The sequence below is a fragment of the Chiloscyllium plagiosum genome, unplaced genomic scaffold (genome assembly GCF_037043375.1).
Source record: "Chiloscyllium plagiosum isolate Xiang-an unplaced genomic scaffold, Cpla_swu_hap1 HiC_scaffold_10, whole genome shotgun sequence".
NCBI lineage: Eukaryota > Metazoa > Chordata > Chondrichthyes > Orectolobiformes > Hemiscylliidae > Chiloscyllium > Chiloscyllium plagiosum.
Genome location: NW_028270148.1, coordinates 117,631,685 through 117,657,559, shown reverse-complemented (window position 1 = coordinate 117,657,559; position 25,875 = coordinate 117,631,685). Strand labels below are relative to the sequence as shown.

General features: G+C 42.2%; 2 protein-coding genes across 4 annotated transcripts in view; one reads left to right on the top strand and one right to left on the bottom strand.

Moving 5' to 3' along the window:
- wdpcp (WD repeat containing planar cell polarity effector) overlaps positions 1–1,061 on the bottom strand; it is a 136,960-nt gene extending 135,899 nt beyond the window's left edge. For all 3 annotated transcript variants that reach the window (XM_087991704.1, XM_043696719.2, XM_043696716.2), the window contains exon 1: positions 983–1,061. The gene's annotated coding sequence lies outside the window, so the exon portion shown is untranslated. The remainder of the gene's footprint in view (positions 1–982) is intronic.
- LOC122553139 (malate dehydrogenase, cytoplasmic-like) lies at positions 703–23,912 on the top strand. Its single transcript, XM_087990985.1, has 11 exons — positions 703–807; positions 2,682–2,782; positions 6,525–6,564; positions 6,646–6,744; positions 7,514–7,610; positions 8,840–9,015; positions 12,770–12,892; positions 14,118–14,294; positions 16,009–16,122; positions 22,114–22,203; positions 23,587–23,912. The coding sequence occupies exons 1-11, from the start codon at positions 703–705 to the stop codon at positions 23,710–23,712; spliced, it is 1,248 nt and encodes a 415-aa protein (XP_087847111.1). The 3' UTR covers positions 23,713–23,912.
- Positions 23,913–25,875: the final 1,963 nt, after the last annotated feature.

Here is a 25,875-nt window from a genome sequence, read left to right as displayed (position 1 = left end):
TTGAGGAAACTGTGATTTGATTTATTATTATCACATGTATCGAGATATAGTGAAAAACATTGTTTCATATTAGAGCTATAGGGAGAGGCTGAACAGGCTGGGGCTGTTTTCCCTGGAGCGTCAGAGGCTGAGAGGTGACCTTATAGAGGTTTACAAAATTATGACGGGCATGAACAGGATAAATAGGCAAAGTCTTTTCCCCAAGGTCAAGGAGTCCGAACTAGAGGGCATAGAGGGGAAAGATGTAAAAGAGACCCAAGCGGCAACTTTTTCATACATAGGATGGTACATGTATGGAATGAGCTGCCAGAGGAAGTGGTGGAGGCTGGTACAATTGCAACATGTAAGAGGCATTTGGATCGGTATATGAATAGGAAGGGTTTGGAAGGATATGGGCCGGGTGCTGGCAGGTGGGACTAGATTGGGTTGGGATATCTGGTCGGCATGGACGGTTTGGATCGAAGGGTCTGTTTCCGTGCTGTACATCTCTATGATGTTATGTCTCTATTGTGCTAACCAGACAAACCCACGCATTAAACAATTACTTCAGGGTAATTGAAGAGGATGAAGAATATAGTGGGAGAAAACCATGAGGGCACATCATGGGCAGAACTTCAGGTTCCAATTAATCACTTAATGTCCTGTACTCAGTAATGGGTTCAACAATTTCAGATCACGATTGATATTCTATCCTCCTTGTACATGACCAGGCGATCAGTGATCGAGGGAAGGAAGAAGCTCTTCACCACCTCGAGGGGACCAGCTTCCCCACGGGGTCGCGGCGACATGCCTGAGGACCTGAGACCGGTATTAACTGCTTCCTGGAGAAGGGGAAGGGGAAGGTCACCTCCCCGGGCTCCGCTGTCCTTGACCCCCTGCAGATACCGGACCCATTTCTGACAACTCTCTGCTTGCAGGACCTGCACAACCTACACATACACACTCCAGATCACACCAAGCCCTTTATCCAGGAGATCTTTACCTCACACAGCCGCACTGCTCTCCGTCTCTTAGCAACCACTTATATCATCCCTTCCGGGGCAGCCGGAAACACACCTTTCCCTAGACTGTCTACAATCCATCCGCCCGTTATATAAATCATAACCACCTTGTGAAGACAGCCAGCCGTTCGCGAAGCACACATGTACTATTATAACAAAGATAATAAATAATTCATGCCAACACCAATTGCTTTTACTCCTTGGAAGTGATAGGGATGGTCAATTGAGCATTGGCACTGTTTGCTCTCCATGACCGGATGTGCACCTTGCGGTGGGATACTGAGTGTGAGAGACGGCCGTACGGCGCGATGCATGATGGATATTGTAGTCCAACCGTCTCGAAGCTATCAGGATGTTAGCGTTATTTCAATGGAAACAAGACTACATCGCCCAGGGCGCAACGCGCGGTTAACGTCGTACGGTCATGTGACTGTCTTCTAGCATTTGGCGGTCGATAGACAGCAGCGAAGGTCAACCTGCAGCAGCAAAATGGTTAGTATCTGTCTCACTGTTTTATGTAGAGCTTAGGATGGTCAGTATCTCTCTCACTGTTTTACATTCACCTCAATGGTCAGTACTTATAGATGTCAACTATTATTTGATGTATAATGGTCAGTGTCTCAGTTGCTGTTGTATATTGCACACAATATTTCTCAATGTCATTTGGACCTAGTTTGTGTTATTTCTTCACTGTAAACCTTTAGCTTTTTAAAATTTAACTAGATATCTAGGCCACTGCGATAGGTAGGCATTAACTAATGGGTAGTTCATGATTTAGAAATGGCTCCCTCTGGCTCAGTAACGTGAAATAGTTTGTTTCAGCTTGCAAGATAAAACACCAAACTAAAAATACATTGGGTTTCTGAGCTTTCACTGAGATGTTGATGGTTAATGTGTGCTATTTAACCTTCAGTTAAGAATTAGATTCTGGAAATGACGCACAATATTCACCTCCAAGGTCAGATGAATAGGAATGCTGTAAGTTCCTCTCAAATCAGCTGGATGTGAAAGCAAGGTTATTTTGTCTGACTTTGGACAGTGGGTTATACAGGTGGGGTCAAATTTTTAATTTGTGTGTGGGACTAGTCTGGTGTACAACTGGTCAATCAGATGATAAGTCCACTGCCATTTGCAACTCTGCTGAATTGCCTAGGTAGGTTAACTTTAACTGGAAGGATGATGCATGGCACGCTAAATGTGTCGAATTTCCAGAGTTGTTTTTAGACAGTCAGTTTTGAGAATGTGTATCTTTGAGAAACTAATGATTGAAAATCATGGATGCTTATGCAAAGTAGAACATATTATTAAATGGAGGATCTTTTTACTGAGAAAGGAAATGTTATAAACTGGCAATAGACTTAAGAGATTTTTTTCCCATTAGGAGAGAATTTGATATTTAGAGAAGTTATTTTGAAGGAGGAAGCAAAAAGCATGTCGGTTTAGTTAGCAAAGAGATCAGAGTCAGATTTGTATCTTGATTCTAACTGTAACTGGCTATAATTGTCTTGAAGTTCAGACATTGAAAGGCCTATGTAAGGCTTGGATGAAATGATTTCTGATTGTCTGTATACCTTGCTTTCAATGGAAGATTCCTTCTGAGAGTTCTGAAGGTGTGGTCGAAATGGAATGACCTCAAGATTTGTTTATTTTTGTGTAACTATTGTGGTTCTTTTGTCAAAGTTGATTTTGGATGGTGTCATCAAGGTGCACCAAGTCTTGATATTCAAAACACAACTGCCTACAGGTTACAGAAATAATTTCAATACGGTTTCTGCAATTTGGTATTATTCACATATAATAAAATTTTATGTGGGCAGTGAGTTGAAGATAGACAGGCAGGAGGCTGGAAGAACACAGCAAGCCAGGCAGCATCAGGAAGTGGAGAAGTCAACATTTCAGGTGTAACCCTTCTTCAGGTCTGGGATTGGGTGTATGGGGAACTGCAGATAAAGGGGCCGGCGGGGACAGGGTAGTCAAGTCGGGATAGTGGAGATAGGTGAAGACAGGTAGAGGTACGACCTGGTAGGTCAATGGGAGGAATGAATCCAGTTGGTGGAAGGGAACTCAGTGTTGAGTTCTCCAGGCTGTAGACTGCTCAGGCGGAAGATGAGGTGGTGTCCCTCCAATTTGCAGTAATGGAGGAGGCCCCAGCTCCTCTTCTGTTAAATTGATGACTGCATGGGTGCAGGACGCTGCACCCGGGCTGAACTGAAGCAGTTCATCAACTTCACCTGCAACTTCCACCCACCCTCAAATTCACTTGGTTCATCTTGGACACCTACCTCCCCTTTCTGGACCTCACCACCTCCGTCTCTGGCAACAGTCTCCAAACAGATGTTTACAACCAACCCACAGACTCCTATAAATACCTGGACTACACCACCTCCCACCCAGTATCTTGCAAAAACTTCATCCCATTTTCCCAACTCACCCGCTGCATTTGCTCAGGTGAGAAGACCTTCCTCTTGAGCATCCCGGGTGCTCACCTATTTTGAGCATCGTGCTTTTCCTCCCTCTGTCATCCAGACAGCCCTCCGCGCATCACCCCAGGTTTCCGTTCCACTGCTCTTAAACCCCCTCCTCTTCCCAACGCAATAAAGACAAAGCCCCCCTTGTCATCACCTACCACACCTCCAGTTTCCACATCCAACACATCACCCTTAAACATTTCTGCCAACTCCAAATAGACCCCTCCCCCACAAAAAAACATCTTCCCCTCTCCACCCCTCTCTGCCTTCTGCAAGGACTGTTCCCATCAACAATCCTTGGTTTGCGCACTCTCCTCACCAACCACCCCTGAACCCCAAGGTACCTTCCCTTGCAACCGGAGCTCACCTTCCACCCTACCAACCTTCGCATAAACCAAATCATCTGCCGACATTTCCGCCACCTCCAAAAAGATCCCACCACGAGGGATATATTTCCCTCCCCACCCCTTTCCGCCTTCCGCAAAGACCGTTCCCTCCGTGACTGCCTGGTCAGATCCACGCCCCCCTACAACCCACCCTCCCATCCTGGCACCTTCCCTGCCACCGCAGGAACTGTAAAACCTGTGCCCACACCACCTCCCTCACCTCTATCCAAGGCCCTAAAGGAACCTTCCACATCCATCAAAGTTTTACTTGCACATCCACTAATATCATTTATTGTATCCGTTGTTCCCGATGCGGTCTCCTCTACATTGGGGAGACTAGGCGCCTCCTAGCAGAGCGCTTTAGGGAACATCTCCGGGACACCCGCACCAATCAACCACACCGTCCCGTGGCCCAACATTTCAACTCCCCCTCCCACTCTTCACCGCCGCTCCCTCACCACCAGACGTCTGGAGGAAGAACACCTCATCTTCCGCCTCGGAACACTTCAACCCCAGGGCATCAATGTGGACTTCAACAGTTTCCTCATTTCCCCTTCCTCCACCTCACCCTAGTTCCAAACTTCCAGCTCAGCACTCTCCCCATGACTTGTCCAGACTTGTCCTACCTGCCAAGGTAGGACAAGTCCTTTTCCACCTATCCACTCCACCCTCTCCTTCCTGACCTATCACCTTCATCCCCTACCCCACTCACCTATTGTACTCTGTGCTACTCTCTCCCCACCCCCACCCTCCTCTAGCTTATCTCTCCACGCTTCAGGCTCTCTGCCTTTATTCCTGATGAAGGGCTTTTGCCCGAAACGTTGATTTCGCTGCTCCTTGGATGCTGCCTGAACTGCTGTGCTCTTCCAGCAGCGCTAATCCAGAATCTGGTTTCCAGCATCTGCAGTCATTGTTTTTACCTCCCTTCTAACCTAGCTTACTGCATCAGGTGTGGGCTTCTCTACATCTGGGAGACCGAATATAAACTTGGGGAACAGTTCGCTAAGTATCTCAGCTGGGCCCACAAGCACCGAACGGACCTCCCAGTCACCACCCAATTTAATTTTCTTACCCACTTCCTTTCTGACATGACCATCTTTTGCCTCCATTGTTGCAATGAAGCACACTGCAAATAGGATGAGCAACACCTCCTCTTCCGCCTCAGCAGCCAACAGCCCGGAGGACTCAATGTTGAGTTCTCCAATTTCAAATAACCTCCCTCCCCATCCCCTGGCTCTCTTCCCTGCCCCTCCCCCTCCCTCCACCCCTCTCAGCCACCAACTGGATTCATTCCTCCCATTGGCCAACCAGCTTCTACCCTCTACCTGTCTTCATCTACTCCCACTTCACCACCCTGCCCGCGCCACCCCCTTTATCTGTAGCTCCCTCCATATCCACCCCCAGTCCTGAAGAAGGGTTACACCCAAAATGTCGACTTCTCCACCTCCTGATGCTGCATGGCTTGCTATATTCTTCCAGTCTCCTGCCTGTCTATTTTGGATTCCAGCATCTGTAGTTTTTTTGGTCTCTTGTGAGTTGAAGGTGGCAGTTCCTAACCTACAGAATGTTTTTTTTTAAATTAGCAAGGTTAATATACTGCATATGCAAAAGCAAAATAGTCAAGCAACATACTCTGAAGATAATTTTGGGGCGGCATGGTGGCTCAGTGGTTAGCACTGCTGCCTCACAGCATCAGGGTCCCAGGTTTGATTCCAGCCTTGGTCGACTGTCTGTGTGGAATTTGCACATTCTCCCAGTGTCTGAGTGGGTTTCCTCCCACAATCCAAAGATGTGCAGGTTAGGTGAATTGGCTGTGCTAAGTTGCCCATAGTGTTAGGTACATTAGTCAGAGGGAATGGGTCTGTGTGGGTTACTCTTCAGAGGGTCAGTGTGGACTTGTTGGGCCGAAGGGTCTGTTTCCACATTGTAGGGAATCTAATCTAAAAAGCCAAGCTTTGTCATGTGAGGAAATGTAGTAAGAGTGCAGTAAGGTACTTCATGATTTAGCAGAAGACTATGCAGAAACAGCATCTTTCTTTTCCTTAAGGTTCACTAAGGCATCTCTTGCATGTCCTCCTGTAATTTGACTGTGGAAACATTCCTCTGACCAAACCCCTCCCCACACCGAATCAATACTGAATATCAACTAATTGGGGAGATTTTTGGGGTGTGGTAGTGGATGGGATTGTGGAGTTGATGTATTTTCCACTGAGCTGGTGTTGAAACAATTTGAGTAATGTGATCCAGTAGTGTATCCTCTGTCTGTCAAATGACCTTGGACAATGTTGCTGCTGAAATGCTACTAAGAAAAAACACATATTGTATGTAAGGTCAATTTCCTTCATAAGAATGTGATCTTTAAGTCATTCTATTTTAACACATGGTGATTTTGTTTCAAAGTTCTAAAAATAATGAATGGTTTTTCAGAGAAATTAATTTCACTGCTCTGAATACAAGCTGTTTTCAAAGCTAATTCGTCAAACTTTTATGTTAGCTTTAATCCTCTTTTATGTGTGTGGCTACACAGAAATTCATTCTAATACAGATTTGCAGATGAGTTTAATTACTCAAAGATTTTTAAAAAATATTTGTAAACATTTTGCGCTTGTAGATAACGTCAGGCCTCTAATACTGAAGCTTAATAGATTGTTTATTTGAAATGGATACAGTGGTGGAAGAAAGCTTAATTTCCTGGAACCTACAGATAGGGTAAGCTTTGAAAAATCGTATGTAATTTTTTAATGTGCCTCTGAATCATCCACAGTTTCCCATTGTTCAATTTCTCTCCAGGCAGAGCCGATTAAAGTTCTTGTGACTGGTGCTGCTGGTCAGATTGCCTATTCACTTATCTACAACATTGCAAAGGGGGATGTTTTTGGAAATGACCAGGTAATGTTTACTGTATTTAAAAATATATATATAAACAGTCGATTAAACAATCAGTCTTTTCATTTGTTTTATTAAAATAATGGAGTGTTGCAATAATTAGTTTTGTTTGAGAAACTTTGTTAATATGGATGAGTTGGACCAATGGGTCTGTTTCCATGCTGTATGACTCTAGCAGCACAGTGTTCATAAATTTTTTTTTTTTTTAAGAAGCTGCTTGGTAATAGTAGGAGAGAACAAAAGGCAGTAATCAGATAAAGCAAATTGACCCAGATGAATTGCTAGTTTCTGCAGCGTTCAGGGAACCTGAACGTGTATCTACTGCTGGCAATCTGTTAAATCAGTTGACAGCTTTTCCACCACAAAGTAATGGTTTTCTTTTTGCTTTTGCTCCCACGCCGACCCCCTCAAAGAGAAGGCAAAGCTATAAATTAGTTTGCATCTCCCCCTCACCAGGGGCACTGTAGTCACTGAATCTTAAGAATATTGCACCAATTAATGGGTTGCGAAGTTTAATGCAGGTAGCAATGGATGAGAATTGGAAATAGCTTCTTTACCTGCACAGCTATGAAATTGCCTTGTGTTCAAAGGTTTATCTTGAAACAGACAAGAATGTGTGCATTTTTGTGTGGACCATGAATCCTCATTGAAAAATGCCAAAGGAGTGTTGTCTCCAAATAAAATAATTCTTCTAAAGTGTAATGAGTAATGTGGAGTGACAAAGTGTCCATGTAGTGTAGTACTGAATTATGTTTTAATATAATTCCCAAAGCCCATCATCCTCGTGCTGCTCGATATTGCACCAATGATGTCAGTACTGGATGGTGTTGTGATGGAAATCCGGGATTGTGCTTTTCAACTGGTGTGTGGTAAGTAGCTAAGTTGGATGTTACTTTCCAATTGAAATTGAGTCTTATTTATGCTCTTCGTTTCCTTTTCTCTACTTGAAGTAACTTGTTTAACTCTTGGTACAATGCATATTTAGTGTAATGCACATTTAATCTGAGCTTCCTTTACATTGACATCTCCATCGTTTCAGCTGTCAGTTGAAATTTTGCTGAACTGAAAGTCGGTGAGAGCTAGAATTTTAAATACTAATTGTGCAACTGGGAATTGAATTCTGATTGTAGATCTGTTAGGCTATTTGGTAATTCGTTGGAATTACTCTTGTACAATGATTGTCCCATGTTTATGGATCTTTAATACAAGGTCAGATGTGATTGTCCGATCAGTATTCATTGCACATCGGCATTTCACAACTGCTGATCGAGAGATTTGATGCACAGCTTTTGTTGATTTTATTTACTTTGCCAAGTAGCTAAAAACTACGTGTTTTCTTGTGACATTATAATCTGGAACTGCTTATTTGGAAGAGAAAAAAACTGTTCAAGCTTAGGAACAGATTGTAACTATTAGGTATCTGCCATACATTAAACATGGGTTACAGACCATCTGAATCAAAGCTGTGGGCTTTATTTTTAAAATCCTTAGTTTTGTTTCCCTTTTTAATTGTTCCTGACACACATCCCTGACCATGCTTGATCAATATTCTTCATTTTTGATTGTCAAGTGAGTATTTATAGGTGATTTGGACATGTACAATCCTGTTAAAACCTCATCTTGCAGCTGTCACTGAAAGCTAGTTCCGTTTGGAAATGACGTTTTCTCCCTGCCCAGGCCCTGAGGCCCTGAAGCTAATTGTAATGTGTTACTTGTTACTGATGTTCAGCCGTGATCTCATTGAATGGTACAACAGCCACCAAGAAATAAGCTATTAAGCTTTTCTGTTTTCTATGGCCCCTCAACTCAAATCAAACCAACCTGGAATTACACTTTGGAAATTCTGCTTCAAGTAGCTTAATACGTTAGGAGTGCATTTTTAAAAATTAATTTCTGAGGGGTGGGATGTCAAGCTAAATCGGCATTCATCACCTGTGCCTAATTGCCCTGGTAATGGTGGTGATGAGTTGCTGCCTTGAACTACTGCAGGCCTTGGGGTGTAGGAACGTCTACAATGCTGTTAAGAGGGAGGTTCCAGGGATTCAACTCACTGCATGGTGAGCAATCATATTGCTCTTACTTTATATGTTCCTTGCAGAAGTCATTGCAACTGACAAAGAGGAAGAAGCTTTCAAGGACATTGATGTTGCGATTCTGGTGGGCTCTATGCCAAGACGGGAGGGCATGGAAAGGAAGGACCTGCTCCAAGCTAATGCCAACATATTCAAATCCCAGGGATATTCTTTGGACAAGTTTGCCAAGAAGTCAGTCAAGGTGACAAAGCCTTGGAATTTGTTAAATGCCACCATCTTCATACTGAATGTGTAACTGTGTATTTGATTTGGACTAGTAACGTTTTGCCATTTTCTTCTTAATCTTCCCAAATTCAGGAGAGGTTCCTAAGGAACAGGAAGTAGCTAAGTCAAAAACTGCTGTTAAACAAAACACCCTGGGAGCTATAAGCCTCACCAACTGTCAGAAAAATTGAGTTAATATAGGAATCTAGTGGATGGCATAGAATTAATGTAGGGGTCCAGTGAATGAGCGTTTGGAAAGTAGAAAGAAAATACTAGAACTTTTCAACACCTCTGGCATCACCTCTGGGGAAAGGAATCAAGCAAGCATTTCAGGCTAATGACCTTTTGTGAGAATGTTTGAGCTTATTTCAGATCCAGCATCCACTGTACTTTTATTTCTGTATTTGGATATTATAACTTGTTAGAGACCTTATTTAAACAAAGATTAATATTTATATACTTGGATTGTCCTTATGGTTCTTAGTGGAAAGAGTTTTCAAAAGTGCAAATAGGCTAATTGATAGCAGAGGGCAGACAATTGGCTTAGAAGGTCTGATTGAAGTCTTACAGACTAGAATGAGATTGAGAGGGGTACTCCGTGGATCACTTTTGGGACTGAAGCTACGTTTGAAATAAATCAATCCAATGGCGATTGGAAATAAAGCATGCCAAGTTCATTTTAATAAAAGATGAATAAATTAAATAAATGAGAAAGAAATAATGTAACAGGTCCCAAAGCACTTGATTGTTGGAATTGTGAAGTATAAACTCAAATTGCTTAGAGAGAAACTGTGAACTCTTCATGTCAGTAACCTTTCATCAGAACCATCTGGTCATTTTTGTCAAATATTAAGATTTTCTCTATAGATGCTTCCTTGATTCAGAAGGACAGGGATAATTGGTGCTGTCGTTGACAGATGCAGTTTATTACTATGTAATTCGATGGAATAAAAAAAAAATTGAATAAAGAGATCATCTAAACTAGGAGCAGAAGGAGGAGAGAGAGGAGAGAAAGAATTCCTCCTTTTTTTTTCCCAAAGTAGATTCCAGAGTACTTAAGGAAGTGGCTGTAGAAATAGTGGATGCATTGGTGGTTATCTTCAGTATTCTGCAGTCCCTACAGATTGGAGGGTAGCTAATGTTCAATATTCAAAAAGGGAGATTGAGAGAAAACAGGGAAAGGGTCTGTTTCCATGCTGTACATCTCTGACTCTTATCGGTAAGGCTAATATCGATATTGGGGAAAATTCACGAATTTCATTATCAAAGACTTTCTGGCAGAACTTTTGGAGAGCAGTGGCAGCATCAGCATAGATTTATGAAGGGGAAAGTGGGGAGGCAATGGCCTAGTGGTGTTGTCACTTGCTTAGTAATTTTAGGACTTGGCTCATGTCATGGGAACATGTGTTCAAATCCTGCGGCAGCAAATGGTAGAATTTTAGGGTGGCATGGTGGCTCAGTGATTAGCACTACTGCCTCACAGCACCAGGGACCCAAGTTCAACACCAGCCTTGGGTGACTGTGTGGAGTTTGCACATTCTCCCCGTGTCTGCGTGCGTTTCTCCAGATGCTCCGGTTTCCCCCCTCAGTCCAAAGATGTGCAGGTCAGGTGAATTGGCCATGTTAAATTGCCCATAGTGATAGGTGTATTAATTGGAGAGAAATGGGTCTCTTCAGAGGGTTGGTGGGGACTTGTTGGGCCGAAGGGCCTGTTTCCACACTGTAGGGAATCTAATCTAAAAGAAATTTGACAAATCTGTTGGAATTCTGTGAAGATCTAACTAATAACTTGATGTAGTATATTTAGACTTTCAGAAAGTGTTTGACAAAGTTCCACTTAAGAGATTATTATGCAAGAGTAAAACACCCAAGATTGGGGAAGTGTATTGAGATGGATTTTAAAAGGTGGTTGGCAGAGAGGAAATAGAAGGAATAATGGAACCGTTTCAAATTAGCAGACAGTAACTAATGGGGTGCCACAAGGATCAGTGCTGGGAACCCAGCTATTCACAGTATATATTAATGAATTAAATGAGGGAACAAAAAGTAACATTTCAAAGTTTGCAGATGATACCAACTTGTGTGGGAGGGTGAACTGTGACGTGATGCGGAGATCCCTCAGCATGATCTGGACAAGTTAGGTGAGTGGGCAAATCAATGGCAGATGCAGTACAATTTGGATAAATGTGAGGTTATTAATTTTGGAAGCAAAAACAAGAAGGCAGATTAGTATCTGGCTGTAAATTGGGAGCGGGGTGTGTGCAGTGGGACCGGGGTGTCCTTATGCACCAGTTGCTGAAGGTAAGCATGCAGGTGCAGCAGGTGGTAAAGAAGGTAAATGGTATGTTGGCTTTCGTTGAGAGGTATTGAGTACAGGAGCAGGGATGTGTTGTTTCAGTTATACAGGGCCTTCATGAGGCCGTACCTAGAGTATTGTGTGCATTTTTCGTCTGCTTTTCTGAGGAAGGATGCTCTCTTGTTCTCGAGGGAGAGCAGCGAAAGTTAACAGGACTGATTCCAGGGGTGGCAGGACCGATGTATGAGGAGAGATTGACTAGGTTAGGATTACTTTCGCTGGAGTCCAGATGAATGAGGGAGGATCTCAGAGACTTGTAAAATTCTAACAGGACTAGACAGGGTAGATGCAGGGAGGATGTTCCCAGTGGTGGGTGGGTCCAGAACTACGGGTAACAGTCTGAGGATTTGGGGTAGATCATTTAGGCTGGAGATAGATATTTCTTCAACCAAACATGGTGAGCCTGTGGAATTCATTACCACAGGAAGTAGTTGATACCAAAATGAATGTATTCCAGAGGCAGCTAGATATAGCACTTGGGGCAAGGGGTTCAAAAGTTATGGAGAGAAAGCAGGATTAGGCTTTTCCTACTCTGTGACCTTGAGTAGGCTGTCTAGTCAGATGATCAGCAGTGAACGTAGTGAATGGCAGAGCAGGCTTGAAGGGCTGAATGGTCTCCTCTTGCTCCTATTTTCTATGTTTCAATGTTAAAAGGGTGACCCGTATCTTCAGTGTTCCTTGTTCTTTCCTCATCCAGATTGTCAGGTCTATTCAGGACCTTATAAACTTGATTCAAATCACCCCATGCTCTTCTGAATTCCATAATTTCATTATAAGGTGATCTCTTCCCAGGTATTAATCTAATAAGCCACCTATGAGTCCCTTTTTAACCACTTAAATTTGAGTAAACTTCTTGAAATATGTCATATGCTTGTCTATTAAATTTAGATACCTACTAGCGTCAATACACCTGCTTGCTCAAGGCCACTCTAAGAAAAGACATTTGTTAACTTGTACAAGGTATTGAGGTCTATGCCTAGTACAGCAAGACCTAAAAAAAAAACTAATGTATTTCCAGAAGAGTTAAATTTACAGAAGTACTATTGGGTCACGTTTTTAAAAATATTGTAAGGTTTCATTCACCTCATTTGGGGGATGTGCAATCTTTCGAGAGCTGAGCAGTGCCAATATGTTCTAAGGTCAGGTTTGTAGGCAAGGTAGCAGAGAGCTGCAAACCACAAACTTCCAACTGTTTGCAAGTAAGGAATCATTTAACCTGCAGTCAAAACATGTGCAAGTCCTTTGCTCCTCATTTTGCAGAAATCTACAATGTATGTGTGTCACATTTGGCCCGATGAAACAAATCATGTGGTTACTGTCTATCTTACTGGATTTTTTACTGGTACTGTATAATAAATCAAATTATTTCTTGCAGGTTCTTGTTGTGGGCAACCCAGCCAACACCAATTGTTTGACTGCAATTAAGTGTGCCCCATCCATTCCGAAAGAGAACTTCTCTTGCCTGACTCGCTTAGATCATAACCGAGCAAAAGCTCAGGTATGTCTAAACTCTGCTTTTAAAATGAGGCTTGTTGGAGAGCTTCACTTAGAATGGGGGTTGTCTCTACATTTACATTTTATAACTTGCCAATATTCAAATGTCTACAGTCCTGCTTTTAATCTTTGGCAAAGTTTCTGATTATATGGACAAAGGCAAAACCTCACTGTCTGTTAATTTTGTACAAGGTTGGTTGTCATTTTGAAGTAATATCCTAGATGGAATTAACAATTTGAATGTTGTCTGTAGTAGAACAGTTTGCAGATTTCCAAAAAGTGATGAGTTAGTGAAGGTGATTTTAGATTACAGGAAGATGTTGAGATAGGCAAATGGTGTTTAACCTTGATAAATGTGACGTAACGTTTGGCAGAAGAAACGAGTATTTGATGATTGGTAGGACACTCTGTAGCTTAGAACAGAGGGATCTTGGGGTAATTGTTCACAGATCCCTGAAATCAGCAGAGCATGTGAACAGGATAGTTCAGGAGGCAAATGGGACATCTGCTTTCATCAGTGTGGCATAGAGTATAAGAACAAGGAGGTAATGTTGGAGTTGTAAAGTGTGTTGGTCAGGTCACAGCTGGAGTAGTGTGTGCATTCTAGTCACCTCACAACAGGAAGGATGAGCGGCTACGGAGGAGATTCACCAGGATGTTACCTTGGATGGAACAATTATGCTATGAAGAGAAACTAGATAAGTTTGGATTGTTTTCTTTAGAGCAGGAAAGACTGAGGGGGGTACATGATTGAAGTGTATAAGATTGAGGGGTATGGACAGGGTGAATAGAGAGCATCTGCTCCCCCTTGGTTGAGAAGTTGATCACCCTAGTTTTAGGGTAAAAGACAGGTGATTTGGAGAAAAAGCTTCACTCAGCAGGTGGTGGGAATCTGGAATGCATTGCCTGGGAAGGTAATGGAGGCTAGAAACCTTACAACCTTTATAAAAAAAAATTTGGATGGGCACTTCGAATATCATAACACTAACAGATATAGGACAAGTGTAGGAAATTGGGATTAGTGCCCTTTTAATGGTGGTTAAGTTGGTGCAGACTCTAGGCCAAAGGGCATTTCTGTGCTGGATGAATTTGAATCTGAGATTGAATTCAGACCAAATAAGCAGTATGATAAATAATTTAAAGATTGCAGAATAATTTATCTTTGTTTATTTAAGTAAATTGTTTCTTCTCTTTAACTGGATTTATTACAAATTAAGCTTTATATTTAGATTGCATTCAAACTGGGAGTGCCTTCCAATGATGTGAAAAATGTTATCATCTGGGGCAATCATTCTTCAACTCAGTATCCAGATGTTACTCATGCCACTGTCAAAGTTAAAGGGAAGGAAATGAGTATCTATGATGCTGTTAAGGATGATAACTGGCTGAAGGGTGACTTTATCACTGTAAGTAACTTCAGAACTCGTTTTCATAATGTTTATTGTGAAGACCTTCCAAGTTCAATTTCTTTTGTGGTTTTTCAAAGACACGCATTCACTTCGTTGAATTTTACTTAAAACTGACAGTGCTGTGGATATTATGACTGGGTTATTTTGTGCAGAGCAAGGTTTTGATCTCCTATTGAATAATCTTGCCAGACTGTCCCTAAGGTGGTCGTTGTTGTATTTGACAGGAGATGTCAGTTGGCCACCTGCATTGGTCTTAACAGCTGAAATCTGTTTTGTCTTCTCCAATGCAAACTTTCACCAAGTATTATTTGTGTGAATGTGTACCTGACACTGATAACTCAGTATAGTATAGGATCTAAGTTAGCTGCCTTCCTAATCTGCATCATTCTAAACTTGGCACAAAAAAAATCTTATTTTGACTGCAAAAGCAAAAATGCTGCAAATGTTGGAATCATCAAAGAATGTCAGAAATACTCAACCGATCTGCCAGCATTGCTGGACAGCTACAGTTAATGCTTCACATCTCCACATGAAACATTATCCCTTTTGCCTTCTTTTGCCACCCCTTCAAATATTGGAAGAAAGTGAGAATTACAGGTGCTGGAGATCAGAGTTGTGTTGTGCTGGAAAAGCACAGCAGCTCGGGTAGCATCCAAGGAGCAGGAGAATCGACGTTTCTGACATAAACCCTTCGAATATTGCCCAAACTGTTAAGCATTCTGGGCACTATTTATTTCATTTTGACAGTTCCTGACTCGTGCTTGTGTGCAACTTAAGAAATTGGAATTGGGGAGAGCTAAGGAATATTCCCATTGATTTCTGAACAGATGAAGGATATCGGAAACCATGCCAGAACTGTGTTTTCTCAGGCAAAGGATATTTAGAAGTACCATTAACCAAAGCACTCTACATTTATTAAGCTGTGTCAGCTAAATGTTCACTTTAAATTCCAACCAACACAATGCAGCAATGTTTCACAGGCAGCTCCACAGCACACAGGATGTCACCTAGAAAGGGGACAAAACATCTGCAAACCAAATTCCCAGCTCGGTGAGCATGTTCACTTTACATTTGCATTGAATTCTGTGACTGAACAGAAACTGCAATCTGTTCTTTGAATGCTACACTAAATGCAGCAAATGTCTTCCCAGAGGTTATGAAAAATGAATAACTTAAAAATAACAATGTTTCCTTCTGTCCAGAAACATGTTATGAGACAGATTTTGCATTTTGATTTTAAATAGAGCACCAAATGGTTTTTATCAGATCCCTCAACATTGTTGCCTTCATGTATTTGTAACTGTATGTTGCTAATGTTTTGTTCATGTGACATTGTCCATTCACCTGAGGTTGATTGTGGTTCAAAACAATGTTTGTTTGTGGCTTAATTTCAAATTACTCATTTCGATGTCAGGCTTGAGCTTCTTTGTTTTAAAAAATGTACAGTTCACAAATACTTGTGTGAAATTATTTCCTGTGCTTACTTTTGATAGTTTTCTAAATATTTGTTGCCATCCAGTTGTTTTCTCTGTTCATAGACGTGCATGTATTTAGTTTCTTACGGTAGACGTTGTGAAGTGCCCCAGCATTACCACAGCCCAACAAAACTTTCCAGAAGGAGTGAAGAAGAAGAAAGCGATTCCTGGCATTGCACACAACCTGCTGCATGTAACCAGTTGGAAAACTAAACTTTTTTTCCCCCTGCCAACAGACTGTGCAGCAGCGTGGAGCTGCAGTGATTAAGGCACGGAAACTCTCAAGTGCAATGTCTGCTGCTAAGGCCATTTCTGATCACATGAGGACCCTCTGGTTTGGTACTGCTGAGGTATGTTAACGAATTACTTGAACTTGGCTACCTTTACACTAACTCTGTCTCCTAGGATTGAATGATCTGTTGGATATGCCATCCATTTAAAATGCTCTGTCTCTGTTTAGATGGTTTATTTTCTGCTTCCACCCACACTAACTAACAAGTTTATTCCCCAGTTTACACCTTGCTACATGGGTATCATTGCAAACATTACTCCCATAGGGGAAAGTGAGTTTCCATGCTGACTGCAGATGCTGGAGATCAGAGTCTAGAGAGTGGTGCTGGAAAAGCACAGCAGGTCAGGCAGCATCCGAGGAGCAGCAGAATCGACATTTCGGGCATAAGCCCTTCGTCAGGAACCCTTCATTATTCCTGTGTACTGTAAGATCTAATCCTGTTGCTTTGTAAAACAGTCATAAAGGAAACCGACCTTTCGGTTCAACTTGTCCATGCCGACCACCTTTCCCAAACTAAACTAGTCATGTCTGCCTGCCTTTGGCCCGTATCTCTCTCAACCTTTCCTATTCATGTACCTGTCCAAATGACTTTTAAATGTTGTAGCTACCTGCATCTTCCATTTTCTCTGGCAGTTCATTCCACAAAGGAATCATCCTTTGTATGGAAAAAGTTGCTGCTCACGTCCTTTCTTAAATCTTCCCCCTCTCACTTTAAAATTATGCCCTCTAGTTTTTAACTTCCCAACACTTTGCTATTCACCTTATCTATGCCTCTCATGATTTTATTAACCTCTAAAAGATGACCCCCTCAACCTCCCCACGCTCCAGTGGAAAAAAAGGTCTCTGCTTATCCAGTCTGTTCTTATAACTCCAACCCTCCAGTCCCAGTAATATCCTAGTGTATCTTTGCATCCTCTCCAATTTAATATCCTTCCTATTGCCAGTACTGCGCACAGTACTCCAAAAGTGGCCTCTCCAACATCCTGTACAACCGCAAATGTGTCCCAACTCCTATACCCAGTTCTGGGGAAGGGTCACTGGACCCAAAACATTAAGTCTGATTTCTCTCCACAGATGCTGCCAGATCTGCTCAGCATTTCCAGCAATTTCTGGTTTTGTTCCTACACTCTAGTCTGAGCAATGAAAGCAAGTGTGCCTTCTGTATGACCCTGTCTACCTGTGACCCAATTTTCAGTGAACAATGTGGAGAGATTATCTGGGGAGTGGGGGTTTAGGGTATACTCCTGTGTTGAACTCCACGGAAAGTGTGGGGAAAGAGAGAGAGGGCAGGAGATCAGTATGCCTGGGCTCCCATCGATGTTCAGGACTGCTCTTGGCAGCATGTCAGTAAACAAAGTTCACTTTTAATCACTGTAAACAAAAGACGTGATCAGTGTTGAAACACATCTTTGATGTAAAGGTTCTATCGGGACCTTGAGATCATCTTCGGATAACTGATGTTCAGATAATCAAGGTTCCTCTGTATGCCAACAATTTTGGTGTCATCCACAAACTTATTGACCATGCTTCCTATGTTCTCATCCAAATTGTTTATATAAACGACCAAAAGCAATGGACACAGCACCGATTCCTGTGGAACACTAGTCACTGGCTTCCAGTCCAAGAAACAACCCTCCGTCACCTACCAGCAAATCAGTTTTGTATCCAGTTTGCAAGTTCTCCCTGAAACCCACATGATCTCCTTTTACTAAATTGGAGAAACCGAGGACTGCAGATCAGAGTCGAGAGTGTTGTGCTGGAAAAGCACAGCCAGTCAGGCACCATCCGAGGAGCAGGAGAATCGACGTTTCAGGCATAAGCTCTTCATTAGCCTCATTCCTGATGAAGAGCTTATGCCTAAAACATCGACTCTCCTGCTCCTCGAAGGCTGCCTGACCTGCTGTACTTTTTCAGCACCACGCTCGCAACTTTACTGACTAGTCTACCATGCAGAACTTTATCGAAGCCTTCACTAAAGTCTGTGTAGACAACGTTACCGCTCTGCCCTAATCAAGAAACTTAATCAAGCTTTGCAAGACATGATTTCCCACACAAAAATCATGCTAACTTTCCCTAAATTAGTCCTTGTCTCTCCAAATGGATGTAAATTCTGTCCCTCAGAATCCTTTCCAACAACTTGCCCACTGCTAACATTAGTCTCACTGGTTTATAGTTCCCGGGCATTTGCCTATAGCCTTTCTTAAAGGTACATCAGTAACCAACCTCCAGTCTTCTAACACTTCACCTGTGGCTGTCGTTGATACAAATATCTCTGCTAGGTGCGCTGCAAATTTTCCCCAGCTTTCCCCAATGTCATTGGATACATTTGATTAGGTCCTAGAGATTTTATCTACCTCTTATACTTTAAGATCTCCAATGCCTCTTCTGTAATATGGACTGTTTTCAAGACATCAATATTTATTTCCCTAAGTTCCCAAGCTTCCATGACTTTCTCTACAGTAAATGTTGAAGCAAAATATTTGTTTGGTAGCTCTTCCCATCGCCTGTAGTTCCACGCGTAGGTGACCTCATTGATCTTTAAGGTGCCCTATTCTCTTCCTAGTTGGTCTTTTGCCCTTAATATACATGTAGAATCTGTTTTGGATTATCCTTAACCTTATCTGCCAAAGTTATCTTGTGTCCTTTTTTTGGTCTCCTGATTTCCCTCTTAAGAATGCACCTACTCCCCTTATACTTTTCAAGAGATTCACTTGATCCCAGTTGTCTGTACCTGATATACATCACTATCTTATTCTTGACCAGAAGCTCAATATCTCTCTCCATTCATTATTTCCAACACCTACCAGCCTTACCCATCACTCTAACAGGAACCTAACCCCTCTGAATTCTGTCTCATTTTTTTGAAAGCTTCTCACTTGCCAGACATCCCTTTACCTGCAAACAGCTGTACTCTGAGATAACCACCAGTCCACTGCACCACCACCTATTTTGGTGTCATCTGCAAACTAGCTAACATACCTCCTATGTTCACATCCAAATCATTTAATAGGGCGTGGTTGGCAACATGGGACTTTCTATGTTCAGTCTTCCCTGTCAGACCTCTAGCATGGAGTAAATGAAGTTTAATTTCAGTATTACAGTGGTGGAAAGGACGATGGATGAGGACTTGCCATCTGAGGTAGTTTGGGCTGAGGTTAGGAATAGGAAAGGTGAGGTCACCCTGTTAGGAGTCTTTTACAGGCCTCCTAATAGTCCTAGAATCATTGAAGAAAGGATAGGGAAGGTGATTCAGGAGATGAGTGACAGTAATAGGGTGGTTGTTATGGGGGACTTTAACTTTCCTGATATTGATTGGGAAAGCTATAGCTCAAGTTCGTTAGATGGGTCAGTGTTTGTTCAATGTGTGCAGGAGAGTTTCCTGACACAATATGTAGACAGGCCAACAAGAGGTGAGGCCATACTGGATTTGGTTCTGGGTAACGAACCAGGCCAGGTGTTAGCATTAGAGGTAGGTGAGCACTTTGGGGATAGTGACCATAATTCGGTGATTTTTACTCTCGTGATGGAGAGGGATAAGTGTGTACTACAGGGCAAGAGTTATAGCTGGGGTCAGGGAAATTATGATGTGGTGAGGCATGACTTAGGATGTGTGGCTTGGAAAAGTAGACTCCAAGGCAAGAGTGTAAATGATATGTGGAGCTTGTTCAAGGAGCAACTATTGAGTGTCCTTGATAATTATGTACCTGTCAGGCAGGGAGGAAAGGGTCGTGCGAGGGAGCCGTGGTTTAATAAGGAATTGGAATCCCTTGTTAAATGGAAGAGGGCGGCCTATGTAAAGATGAGACGTGAAGGTTCAATTGGGGCGATTGAGAGTTATAGGGTAGCCGGGAAGGACCTGAAGAGAGAGCTAAGAGCAGCAAGGAGGGGACATGAAAGGTCCTTAGTCGGTAGGATTAGGGAAAACCCTAAGGCTTTCTATAGGTATGTTAGGAATAAAAGAATGACTAGGGTAGGAATAGGTCCAGTCAAGGATAGTAGTGGGAAGTTGCGTGTGGAGGCGGAAGAGATTGGGGAGACACTGAATGAATACTTTTCTTCAGTATTTACTCAGGAACAGGACATTGTCGTCGATGTGAATACTGAGTCACAAATAAGTAGAATGGATGGCTTTGAGGTATGTAGAGAAGAGGTGTTGGAAATCCTGGAAAAGGTGAAAATGGATAAGTCCCCTGGGCCTGATGGCATTTATCCTAGGATTCTCTGGGAAGCAAGGGAGGAGATTGCAGAGCCATTGGCCTTGATTTTTATGTCCTCTTTGTCTACAGGAGTAGTGCCAGAAGACTGGAGGATAGCAAATGTGGTTCCCTTGTTCAAAAAGGGGAGTAGGGATAACCCTAGTAACTATAGGCCGGTGAGTCTCACTTCTGTTGTGGGCAAAGTCTTAGAGAGAATTGTAAGGGATAGGATTTATGCACATCTGGATAGGAATAATGTGATCAAGGATAGTTAGCATGGTTTTGTGAAGGGCAGGTCGTGCCTCACAAACCTTATTGAATTCTTTGAAAAGGTGACGAAGGAGGTTGATGGGAAAGTGGTAGATGTGGTATATATGGATTTTAGTAAGGCGTTTGATAAGGTTCCCCATGGTAGGCTACTTCAAAAAATACGGAGGTATGGCATTGAGGGTGAGTTGGAGGTTTGGATTAGGAATTGGCTGGATGGAAGAAGACAGAGGGTAGTAGTTGATGGTAAAGGTTCATCTTGGAGTGCAGTTACTAGCGGTGTTCCGCAAGGATCTGTTTTGGGACCATTGCTGTTGGTCATTTTTATAAATGACCTGGAAGAGGGGTTAGAAGGTTGGGTGAGCAAGTTTGCGGATGATACGAAAGTCGGAGTTGTTGTTGACAGTGAGGAAGGATGTGGCAGGTTACAGCAGGATATAGAGAAGCTGCAGAGCTGGGCAGAAAGGTGGCAAATGGAATTCAATGTAGCTAAGTGTGAGGTGATTCACTTTGGGAAGAATAACAAAAAGATGGGGTACTGGGCTAATGGTCGGATACTTGGTAGTGTGGATGAGCAGAGGGATCTTGGTGTCCATGTACACAGATCTTTGAAAGTTGCCACCCAGGTAAATAGTGCGGTGAGGAAGGCATATGGCGTACTGGCTTTTATTGGTAGAGGAATTGAGTTCCGGAGTCCTGAGGTCATGATGCAGTTGTATAAGACTCTGGTGCGGCCGCATCTGGAATATTGTGTGCAGTTTTGGTCGCCATACTATAGGAAGGATGTGGAGGCACTGGAACGGGTGCAGAGGAGGTTTACCAGGATGTTGCCTGGTATGGAAGGAAGATCGTATGAGGAAAGACTGAGACACTTGGGGCTGTTTTCATTAGAGAAAAGAAGGTTTAGGGGTGACTTGATTGAGGTGTACAAGATGATTAGGGGGTTAGATAGGGTTGACAGTGTGAACCTTTTCCCGCGTATGGAGTCGGGTATTACAAGGGGGCATAGCTTTAAATTAAGGGGGGGTAGATATAGGACTGAAGTTAGGGGTAGGTTCTTCACTCAGCGAGTCGTAAGTTCATGGAATGCCCTGCCAGTAGCAGTGGTGGTCTCTCCCTCTTTATGGGCATTTAAGCGGGCATTGGATAGGTATATGGAGGATAGTGGGTTAGTATAGGTTAGGTGGGCTTGGATCGGTGCAACATTGAGGGCCAAAGGGCCTGTACTGCGCTGTATTCTTCTATGTTCTATGTTCTTACCTCGTTCTTTGCCAAACTCTTCTCTGCTTTGACTGTTAGACTTGGTCCCCTTATCTATTGTGCCAACCTCAGCCTTTACTTTTATATCACCATCGCTTTGGCTGTCCCTGCAACCCATCCATACATGTGCATGGCACATGCCACATGAACAGCACAGCACATGCACACACCCCCATCTGAATATAGCCACACTCGAGGTAGGTAGGAAACTCTGATTCTTCCTTCACCTTCTGAAGAAGGGTAAGTGGGCTTGAAATGTTAACTCTGCTTTCTCTGTGAGTTGAGCTCTGCAGTTTTTTGTTTTATCTGACTTTTTTTTTGTACAGGATGAATGGGTTTCCATGGGAGTGATTTCTGATGGAAACCCATATGGTGTTCCCAATGACCTGGTTTTTTCGTTCCCAGTGCAAATCAAGGTAAGCTGTTAAGCAACATGTTGCCCTTTGTTAAATGTCTCTGCACCATTTGGATATTTCATCTGTTTTAATTAAATATTTCATGGGGGCAGATGGACATGAAGTATTCACATCAATAATTTAGTCATTCAGAACCCCTGGCAAATGTTCCAGGGACTCAGTACAGCAGCAACTTGATGAATTTAGATTCCATTCATAACATCGAAACTGAAAATTAATCAAGTAGTGACTGTGAGACATGTTGTAAACTCCCATTTGGATGACTAGTTCCCTTATTACAACACAACCAAGTGAAATCAGCCTCCCTATCTCTGTATTTGAAACACAATAAAATTAAAATACTTGATGATCCTCAACTGACCCCAATGGTACCTAAACATACTTTTTGAAAAACCAATACAAGACACCAGATTTATAGCTTGAAGAGATTTAACAAATTAATAATATAGTAACTTTAGCAGAGCAAAGTTGAGCAATAAGGTAATCTAATTAACATCTATGACTTAAGCCCAATCTTCTTTGATTCTAGTCCCTCCCCAAATTCAAAAGATGTATGCACGGTTAATGTTTATTCCATGATCTGTAATCTCAGACACAAGGGATTGTATCTTGCTTGGTTTCTGATGACCCTGATGCCTGTAAATATCTTCCAATAGGTTCAAGAATATTCATTTTATACTTAACTGAAAATCTATTCTCCAGACTTCCAATATCTTGATAATAAGAGGACATCCATCGAGTAATTAAATCTTTCACCAGCACAATCCTTCTGACTAAATCACAATTCAAAAACAATTCAAGCTTTGGTTTCTCTTTGTCAGACTGACTAGCATTAGTCTATATCCAAACATCTGTTGATCATAATTCATCCACCAACTGAAATGTTTATAGACTTTTCTCTGTAAACAGGGATCATTATGCAGTTACCTTCCAGGCTGGCCTCCTGAACAAACTTATTGGTTTAGTTTTTTTTTTAAAGAAAGCGCCTGAAGTTCACAGTCCAACGGTTGTCATCAACTGAGTTTACAGCTCCAAACTAAAAATGATAAAGAACAAAGATGATGAAAAATTAACGAGTGTTCTAAAAATCCTTTAGGGAGGGAAATCTTCTATCTTTTACCAGTCTGGCCCACGTATAACTTCAGACCCACAGCAACCTGGCTGACATTTTAGCTTCCCTCTGAAATGGCCAACTGGCCACTCAGTTCAAGTGCAGTTTCAGACGAGCAACAAATGCCAGCCTTGCCAAGGTTCCCAGATCCCATGAAAGAACAAAGGGAAAAAAGTATCATAACTGCACAATGGCTGATCTTAGAGATACTGTATGAAATATTTTTTACTGTCTTTAAAAGGGGTTTACTAATCATCTGCCTTTTGTTCCAGAATAAAACTTGGGATATTGTGCAATGTCTGAAAATCAGTGACTTCTCCTGTGAAAAGCTGAAAGTTACTGCCAAAGAGCTGCTTGAGGAGAAAGAAACAGCCTCTGAGTTTCTGTCAAGTATTTGAGAAGACTGTCTAACCTAAATACTGTAATCACTGTATGTTCCATGTTGGTGATAAAATGAATCAACCTGTTTTGATTCTGTTATCTATATAATCTCACAAAGAAATTTGTGCTGCATTGTCACGATTAATATTCAGTGAGTATGCATTATTGTACTAGGTAGAGAAGGTATAAACATAATAAAATACATGCCAGTAACCTACATTTTGTTTTTGCATTCCTTGAGCAGTTTTGCACCATTATCTGGTTAAAAATTACAAGAGACCTGTAGAAAAATACCTGGTATTCACTACGTGGGTTCTCCTTGCATATTTTAATTACTGCTTTCAATTAATCTTCCAGTGGAGTTGCTTTACAAAAATAATTTAGCCTCAAACTGCACAGTTTGTAACACTCTGCAAATGTTATAGAACATCACCATGACAGCATAGTAGTGTGATTCTGCAGGTTTCTGTAGTTGGTTCCCTATGAATCTTGTCAGGTTCCTCCAGAACCTGAAAATTCTTGATTGAAGGTTTTTTTTACCCCCCACTTTGGAACGTTGGTGAGAGTATATTTATCTGGAAACAATAAACTGAAACTTTTGAAATGAAACAAAAGACTCTGGAAATACACAGCAAGATAGGTAGCATCATGAGATAGGGAAACACTTTACATTTCAGATTTGCCTTACTCTGGCCAGATCTGTGGAACAAAGATTTCAATGTGCCGAGGAGTGGCAGATGTAATTTCCTTGAAATAAATGTAAGCTGCTGCATTTTGGGAAAGCCAAATGAGGGCAGGACACAGCCATCTGTAAGAATAATAGGGTGGTTATGGTTGGGGATTTTAACTTAGACTGGGATTGCCATAGTGTTAAGGGTTTAGATAGAGAGGAATTTGTTGTGTGTACAAGACAATTTTCTGATTCAGTATGTGGATGTACCTACTACAGAAGGTGCAAACCTTGACCTACTCTTGGGAAAGAAGGCAGGGCAGGTTGACTAAGGTGTCAGTGGGAGAGTACTTTGGGGCCAACAACCATAATTCTATTAGATTTAAAATAATGATGGAAAAGGATAGACCAGATCTAAAAGTTGAAGTTCGAAATTGGAGAAAGGCCAATTTTGACCGTATTAGGCAAGAACTTTCAAAAGGTGATTGGGGGCAGATGTTCACAGGTAAAGGGACGGCTGGGAAATGGGAAGCCTTCAGAAATGAGATAACGAGAATCCAGAGAAAGTATATTCCTGTTAGGGTGAAAGGAAAGGCTGGTAGGTATAGGGAATGCTGGATGACTAAAGAAATTGAGGGTTTGGTTAAGACAAAGGAGGAAGCATATGTAAGATATAGACAGGATAGATTGAGTGAATCCTTAGAGTATAGAGGAAGTAGGAGTATACTTAAGAGGGAAATCAGGAGGTCAACAAGGGGACATGAGATAGCTTTGGCAAATAGAATTAAGGAGAATCCAAAGAGTTTTTACAAATACATTCAGGACGAGGGTAACTAGGGAGAGAGAATAGGGCCCCTCAAAGATCAGCAAGGCGGCCTTTGTGTGGAGCTGCAGAAAATGGGGAAAATACTAAATGAATATTTTGCATCCGTATTTACTGTGGAAATGGATATGGAAGATCTAGACTGTAGGGAAATAGATGGTGACATCTTGCAAAATGTCCAGATTACAGAGGAGGAAGTGTTGGATGTCTTGAAATGGGTAAAGGTGGATAAATCCAGGGCCTGATCAGGTGTACCCTAGAGCTCTGTGGGAAGGTAGAGAAGTGATTGCTGGGTGTCTTGCTGTGAGATATTAGTATCATCGATAGTCACAGGTGAGGTGCCGGAAGACTGAAGGTTGGCGAATGTGGTGCCACTGTTTAAGAAGGGTGGTAAGGACAAGCCAGGGAACTATAGACCAGTAAGCTTGACGTCGGTGGTGGGCAAGTTGTTGGAGGGAATCCTGAGGGACAGGATGTACATATATTTGGAAAGGCAAGAACTGATTAGGGATAGTCAACATGGTTTTGTGTGTGGGAAATCATGTCTCACAACTTAATTGAGTTTTTTGAGGAAGTAACAAAGAGGATTGATGAGGGCAGAGGAGTAGATGTGATCTGTATGGACTTCAGTAAGGGGTTCGACAAGGTTCCCCATGGGAGACTGATTAGCAAGGTTAGATCTCATGG